The 8,242-nt window shown below is 46.3% G+C and overlaps 1 protein-coding gene across 1 annotated transcript; it reads left to right on the top strand.

The window, feature by feature from the left end:
• Positions 1-271: 271 nt before the first annotated feature.
• On the top strand, positions 272-2,453 carry LOC142873439 (glycosylation-dependent cell adhesion molecule 1-like). Its single transcript, XM_076007841.1, has 4 exons — positions 272-335; positions 1,006-1,077; positions 1,859-2,098; positions 2,323-2,453. Exons 1-4 carry the CDS (start codon positions 272-274, stop codon positions 2,451-2,453), a joined length of 507 nt encoding a protein of 168 aa, XP_075863956.1.
• Positions 2,454-8,242: the final 5,789 nt, after the last annotated feature.

Here is an 8,242-nt window from a genome sequence, read left to right as displayed (position 1 = left end):
TGGCACACCCTTGGCATGGCCTGGGCCAGGGGGAAGGCTGGGGGCCATACTTTCCTGTTAAATGTTTTCCAGAAACTCCAGTTCCCCAAAACAAGTGTATTCGGAATGGGGAACGTGGGAGGGAAAACCTGGTATGCTTCCAGGTCCAATCCTGAACCAGTTTCCCCAGAGCCCATCCTTACCCCAAAATAAATAAAGCCCCTGCCAGGCAGCCTCCTCAGCAACTCTGAGCAGCCTCCCCAGGGAAAACTGATCCTGTCACAGCTCCGCCATGAAATTCTTCACTGTCCTGCTTCTGGCCAGCCTGGCCTCCACCTCTCTTGCCATCCTGAATGGTGAGTCTGGCCTCCTTCTCACTTCCCTTGACCCTCTAGAGGTCATTGAGCCATCAGCTAGAGAGATCTCAGCACTAGGAAGGCCCTTGCTTACCATTTGTAAGGCGCTGTATGGAGAGGAGGAGGGATGCAGAACCAAAATTCTCACCTGGATTGACTTAAGTATGAAGGCAGGGAACTAGGGCATATGACCCAAGTAATCCTGCAATCTAGAAAGCCTAGGGCTAAGGCCAATGGGTCAAATTGGACCAAAATAAGGGCAAACCATGGGTCAGCAGAGATTCCAGTTAGATTCCAGCCTCTGGTGATGCTGGACAACCCAAGCAGAGTCACTGCCTTTCTCCGGACTTCCATGCCTCCCTCTGCACAATGAGGACGAGACATATACACACATTCATTCCACAGCATTTACGCTGTGCCAGACACATAGTTCTAGGCACATGGAATACACTAACAGAATAGACAGAGACTCAGTCATCACCAAGATTGCATTTTAGGAGAAAGAAACAGTGAACATATTACATAAATTACATTATGTATTAGAAATGCTAAGGAAACCAAAGGGTGAAGTAAGAGAGATTGAGAATGCTGGGGCGGGAGGAGGTTACAGAGAAACATCTCGAATTAACCATCTTGAGACTTCTAGAGACTTTAACCTCTTCTCTGTCAGAGCCAGAAGATGAAATCCACTGGGAGACTCAGCCCACAGATGCTCATAAGTCTCAAGCTGGCATCCTTCAGAGTAAGTTGGTGGTGGTAAAAGATTTTCCAGTAAGTGATGAATTCTCCATCTGGGGAAGAAGTGGAGCTAAGGCAGTCACTCCGGTTTTGGACCTTAATCCTTCCTGCTGCACTCACTGGCCAAGATCTGGAGGCCAGGAGCACTTGAACAGCACTTTATGGCGGGCAGTCATTGAAGATGGGAGAGGGGCCTACACCTCACACCCAAATGCTAGCAGGTGAAGGGGTTCAGCTCCCCCTGAGGCAAGGGTGTTGGAGGCGTTCATTGGTTCCAGTCTCCCCACCCCCACAACCCCCAAACCATGAACATTTCAGGGTTCTGCTTCATAGATTACCTGTAGACATGGGTTATTCACAGGCTGGCTGGCTTCCTCCAATTTACCTGGGAGAAGCCAGAGAAAGCAGATGCAAGCAGTACCTGGAATTCAAAGGAAAAGAACCAATATTTATTAAACTCCTCCTATGCACCAGGCAATGGGACAGGTGTTTGCAAACTTAATTTCTTTTAACTGGGAAGGTAAATTTGATGGGAGAAGTGGAATTCCTAATCAATGGCATTCTAAATCAGGGATGTGCCTTTTGAGTGCTTATAGATTGGGATTCTTGCCTTTCCAGTGCTTATAGATCTGGATTCTGGTATGGGACCTCAGTCCTACTTGTGTATTAATTAGGCAATGATTCCACCTTGATCCCCTCCACCTGCGAAGGACATGATCTAGGGCAGGCTGGCTGCTTCTCACTGTGAGCTCTTTCTCTGCCCCTCACTCCCTCTATCTCCTCAGTCCCAGATGCCCAATTCACCCCTAACAGCCACCCCGGGATGGACCATGACTCCAATGAGGACTTTCCTAAGGAGAGTTTCATCTACAGAGAAGAGCTGATTTCCAAAGAGAATGTTGTGATCAAATCTACTCTACAAAAGAGTCAAAAACCTGAGCTGCTTCACCCCATGCCACAAGAGGACAGTTTCGGAAATGCTGAGCTGCAATCAGAAGAGACCGCAGAACTCACTCCCATGGCTGGTATGAGCCCTGGGAAGGGGGAAGCTGCTGGGAAGACATTAAGCTACTTGGGTGGAAATAGGTTGGGTTAAAAAGAGAAAGGAAACTCTGGGGGACAATTAAATGTAAATAGGTCCAAATGATGCCTTGATCGCCAGTGCTGTGGAAGGTTGTTGCTGGGGTGCAGGGGAGGAATGGGTTGGAAACCCGCCTTAACTTGACATTTCTCTCCTCATATTGCCCAGCAACCACCTCAGAGGAAAAACTGGCCAAGTTCAGCCAGAAAATCAAGAAGAATCTGGACAAAGCAGCGGAAAGAATCATGAACTCTCTGGAAAGTGTAATCCCTGGTGCCAATGATGTCATGAGTCCCTAAGGAAGAGGGTGTCTGAACCCCAGGCTGGTCCACGGAGGTGCCTACATCATCCACACTGCACTCATCCCAACACCAAGTCTCAGTCCCTCAAAGTCATGCATTAAAGCAGTGCGTTCCATGCCTGGCTCTGTGATGGGTTCCTTGGGCCCAGGAAGTGAGGCAGGATGCCCCACTCTGTAGGATTCTCCTCTGGTTTCCCTGTCCCTTTGAGTTTAAACCGCCCATCCTCCTCAGCGAGTCTCCACTTCAAACATCTTTTGCCAAGTCTTGGCCCTTTCACACTGCCCCCACCTCATCAAGGCATTGCCTCCGGGCCACCTCTCCCTGCACGCCACTGCTCTCCCCAAAGTCACAGACAATAAACCCATGTCTTTTTCTCAGTCTTGATGCTCTTTACTGTCTCTGTAGAATTGGACACAATTATCCAGTCTAGAAACTTCTCAATGACTTTCCAGGACACTGCACTCTCATGGTTCTTCCAAGCTCCCTTCTCCTTTCCCAGCACTCTATGCTCCCAGGGTCCCCTCCTGCACCCTGTCTTCCCTCCACCCCTCTTCCTCTAGGCCCCATCTGCCAAGACTCTGCTTCACCGCAGGCTGAATGACTCCTGTCTCCCCACTCAACAAACGTCCACCAGGTGCTCGTGATGCCAGACCCATCTACCTGATATGTGCCAGTCTCCTCCTACCCTGGCCAGTTTTTGCTGTAAAGGCATATGCGGCTCAATGGGTAAAGAGGAGCACAGGAAATGAAAGCCCCTCTGTCTTATAAACAAAGGGAGGCTGCCACCCAACGGCAGGTGGGAGCCATCTCTGATCTCTAGCATCCTACCCCCAGGACATATCAAAACACCTGCTCAGATGATCAACAGAGCAACTGACCTACTGCAGTGCAGGGCTGGTGCTATCCTGGGCCAGGAACATGTGGAAGTATGTTCAGAGCTAGAGACAGATAAAATTCTCCTTCCTTCCTTTGCTTTCTCCTGGTATAGAAAGTTGCCACATGCCCACTTTCCCTAGTTTGCCCACCCTCCTCCCAGTAGAAGGACAGGCAACTCCACAAAAAGCATCTCCCAAACTAGATTGAAAGTTCTATTATGGGTCTTTCTTAACCAATAGCTTAAGACAAGGCAAAAATTCTTGTCAAAATGACAGAGAAGGTAGGTAAGGAGATTACCAAATTCAGGGAGGAATTAGAGGGGACATTTCCTGAGAAAATTAGATTAGGAGAATTGAAGTGCCCTGGAGACTAAGAAGCCCCAGACTCATCCCTCTGATGCTCTAGTTCAGACCAATAGAGAAAATGGGATGAGGTCACTACACAATGGGGATGAAAGCACCCACCTTACTGATGGCGGCACAGCTGTGCCAGAAACCCATGGTGCAGGCGAGGTACAGGTTCTCACCACTCTTCTTTATATCCTCCTGGAGTCAGGGGGTGGCCAGCTCACTTTTGAGCCCCATGGCCTTTGAATTGGGTTCCCATAGGGCACAAATAAACTCCAAGACCGGGCCCTATAGTCTACCTCCCTGATGAGCTCAGTCATGTCGCTCAGCACCACTCACTCAAGGGTTACAGCATAAGCACTGAAAGCAGCATAAAATAGCAAATAATTCAATACTAGCAACAAAAAATTGCCCTATATTGGAACACAAACCCCCTCCTAATTTCAAAAGTAACAAAGAACAAAACTGAAATATATGCTCTTTTAAATAAATTAAAATTCAAGGAAGTAAAAGTCCAAAATTTCTTCACTTCCCAATTCTTATTCTGCTCCTTAGCCAGGGGTCTCGCTCCAAAGGAATCTAGGCATGTCCCTATTCCTATTCATAGATATCCCTATTCCTAAAGATGTCAATGTCCCACAAGGTCAGTTCTCTGTTTCCCCCAACCAGCTGCCAGGCTCTGGCCAGGCACACACACCTGGAAAAAAAAAAATTGTGATATCTTGGGACGGGCTGGAGAGAGTGGTTTAGCTGTTGTTGCTCCAGCTGTTTAGTAGAATAAGGTCTGGATTCTGGAACTTAAGGGGCAGGTACACACCCTCTGTAACTTTAGCTTCCCAATGTGGAGGTAGGGGTAGGTACCTGCATCCTCTCCCTGGCCTGGGCTGAGCCACATCTCTAGACCTCCAAGCTGTGACCGGAGGAGGGATTGTGGTGAGAACTCACAAACTGAGGATGAGGAAGGTAGAGACCCACTACCATGGGAATGTTCCCTCGGAGTCAGGGGAAAGGCTGTTATGCCTGGGAGTAGAGAACTGGCTGTATCCTGGTCTTTTTCCCCCTGAAATGTGAGTAGTTCCTCTAGCATCTCCAAAGTTGACTTAATCCATCCCCAAGTAACTCATAGGTCCCTCTTTTTCAAAGTCAGAATAACTAGGACACAGGAAACACCATGGCACCAGCTCCACACCAGCAAAACTTAGAAACATAAGTGTATCCTCAGAACCCAGGGCAATTATATGCCCAGAAACTAGTGCATGGTTTTTTGGTTTTTTGTTTGTTTGTTTGTTTTGTTTTGTTTTGTTGTTTGTTTGTTTGTTTGTTTTGCAGGGGAGATGTAGGGGACTGACATATATTTTCCTAGTTTAAAAATTAAAGTTAGTGAGTAATATACGTGTTCTGCCCAGAGTGTTTGAAAGTAATCTGTTCCGGACAAGGTCCTTGTGATAAACAAGGTGTTGCCTAGAGGCATAACAAAGGACCTGAGCTGCGAGTAGCAAGAGCGGCCCCGCCACATGGCACTGGGGGTCTGGAGGCCACACAATAAACATATTGTTCCTGTGATTGCTGCATATACCCCATAAGATGGCTGGTTAGTCAATGATGGGTAAGACCCCTCAAGGAAGGGGCAACCTAAGCCATGCACAGCCGCCAGGGGTCAGCCAAAGATCTTAGGGGGTCACCCTAAGAGAAGGTGGGGATGAGAAATGCCCCCTGTAGCTCACCTTGCCCATCCTTGCTAATCTCAGTCCTTTATCTATGCCTAGTGCCTAGAGCAACCACCTTGAGATTCTGAGTCTGGGTACATCTGCTTCCCTAAGGCTATTCTGAAATTTATGGCCATTGCTGCAATGCCTGGGTGGTTACGTACAAGGAACTAACTTTAATCTTTTAGAGTATAAAAATAAAACTGACCCAGTGTATTATTACTCGAGTCAACCGTCTGTATGTGTGTCCGTGTTTTTCTTTGTGTTCTGCGTTTGTGTTTTGTGTTCTGTGTTCATCCTCTGTCCAGCAAATGGGCCAGGACAGGAGTGGTGGCAAAGGAACCTTTGATGCAGGTTCAAAGTGCAAGATAGATGTTGTGGCTCGTGGAGCTTCCCTAGCCGTGCTGCTGCTGCTGCTGCTTGCATCTGTGCCCTCCTAAGCATCACCATCCATGCACAGCTCACACAGGGGGCAGGAATCTGTCTTGCTTAGCCAGAGCAGAGTGCAGCTGAGATGGAAGGGGCAACGGCAAGGCATCTATGTCAATGACAGTCTCCTCCTCCTCTAAGTCCAAAAGACATGCGAGGGCACTTGAGCTCTGCAGGAATCACGTTGCTAATGCCAGCATCGTGCCATGGCAGAAACTTCGTGGTATCTGCAAGAAGACAGAAAGCTTTGACTTCACCTCGCCAGGATGTTCTCAGTCTGCACCAGCCCTTTAGAGTTCTCAGCATGTGAACTTAAACCTCAAGTGGGAGAAATCTCTCATGGAAAGGTCAATTTTGGCATTAAGTTTACCTTGGAGGGTGGGGGCGTGCATACTGGCTCTTCTCTCAAAGTGGAGCATTTAAGATATTTTTGTCATCTTGTGATATTTAGAAATTTAAGCTTGATTTAGTCATGCCATAATGTATACATATATCAAAACACCACATTGTATCCCATAAAATGTATATGACTGTTACCAGTAAAACATTAAAATCTTTTTTAAAACATAGAATCTCTTTTAAAAAATCATACTGTACACCTGTAAAAAAGTTATTAAGAAATTTAAAGTTATGCTGCCATTAGTCCCAATTTAACTCAGAAGTGACTAGATCTATTTCTTTTGTGCATGAATTCCCTTTTGAGTATATTTCATTTTCTCAGTAACCGTGTGGTGTGTCTCTTGGGCACGTTTCCTCAGGACATAGGCAATACCCCACCTCCTTAAAAAAAAATAAAATCTGTGTCCCTTTGAAACTTGCCTAATAATACTTACAGTGTTGCCACTAAACCTCCTGCCTGGTCTTCTTCCCTCACACTATGCAAATGACTGAGTGCGTGCTCCCTCTAGTGGCCTCACTCCACTTTGCACCATTAAATTTCTAGGCCCCATTCATCCTCCCAGATCTAGTAATGAATAAATATTCTGCTCTTTTCTAGCTCCATCCTTAAAATTCCTTAGAAGGCTGGATGTGGTGGCTAACACCTATAATACTGGCACTTTGGGAGGAGGGTTTATTGAGGCCAGAAGTTTGAGAAAAGTATGGGCAATATACCCAGACTCGATCACTACAACATTTTTCTAAAAATTAGCTGGACATGGTGGCATGTGCCTGTAGACCTGTAGTCCCAGCTACTTAGGAGGCTGAGGCGAGAGGATAGCTTGAGCCCAGGAGTTGAGTGTTACAGGACTACAGTGAGCAATGATGGCACCGCTGCATGCCAGCCTAGGTGACAGAGGCAGACCCTGTCTCAAAACAGAAAGAAAAAAAAACTACTTAACCATAGAGACATTTTTTTTTCTTTTAAAATATCTCAACCATGGGCTTTAAAAACTCACTTTCTCCCAAGAAAATCTTCTGTCTTCCCCCAGCCCAATAATAGAACGGCCTTCTTTTTTCTTTCTCTTTCTCTGATTTTTCTCCTTATAAGACCAAGTCTTGTATCTTACATGAACTCCATGCCTCCTTGATTCCCTAAGTAAGTCTTTTTCTAGAGACAGAGTGTCCCAGGTACAGGGCTTGTTCATTTCTCTCTTACCCTGAAGGTTTGTAATAATTCCATTGAGTTTTTTTCCCACTTTCACCCACAATGATGTTTCCTCTGTATAAAGGGTCTTGTTCCTTGTTATCTGTATGAAGCCCACCATACCTCTGTGGTCAATCCCACAGTGGGCCTCTGAGATCCAAACCCTGATCAGAGCTTAATAAACCTATAACACCAAGCCAATTTGAGATTATGTGTTAGGAAATAATTCCAGGAGCCTACGATCAGACCGTAAACAGAATCCCTCCTCAGTCCCCTCTATAGCCCTAAATGCAGTTCAGAACGAAGTAGAAAATCAGGAACTGGGACCACCAGCCTAGCATCATCTACTAAAGATTAGCACACACATGCCACTGTAAAAACAAGTCAAAAATAAAAAAATTGGCCGGGCGCGGTGGCTCACGCCTGTAATCCTAGCTCTCTGGGAGGCCGAGGCGGGCGGATTGCTCAAGGTCAGGAGTTCGAAACCAGCCTGAGCAAGAGCGAGACCCCGTCTCTACTATAAATAGAAAGAAACTAATTGGCCAACTAATATATATAGAAAAAAATTAGCCGGGCATGGTGGCGCATGCCTGTAGTCCCAGCTACTTGGGAGGCTGAGACAGAAGGATCGCTTGAGCCCAGGAGTTTGAGGTTGCTGTGAGCTAGGCTGACGCCACGGCACTCACTCTAGCCTGGGCAACAAAGTGAGACTCTGTCTCAAAAAAAAATAAAATAAAATAAAAAAATAATAAAAAAATAAAAAAATTAAGTAAAATAATAAATCAATTTAAAAAAAGCAAACAAAAAAGATTAGCACACACATCTGAAACCAAACTTTCACAG

The sequence above is a fragment of the Microcebus murinus genome, chromosome 10 (genome assembly GCF_040939455.1).
Source record: "Microcebus murinus isolate Inina chromosome 10, M.murinus_Inina_mat1.0, whole genome shotgun sequence".
NCBI classification, from domain to species: domain Eukaryota; kingdom Metazoa; phylum Chordata; class Mammalia; order Primates; family Cheirogaleidae; genus Microcebus; species Microcebus murinus.
The sequence above is the reverse complement of the archived record's forward strand: the minus strand, read 5'-3'. Positions and strand labels throughout refer to the sequence as shown.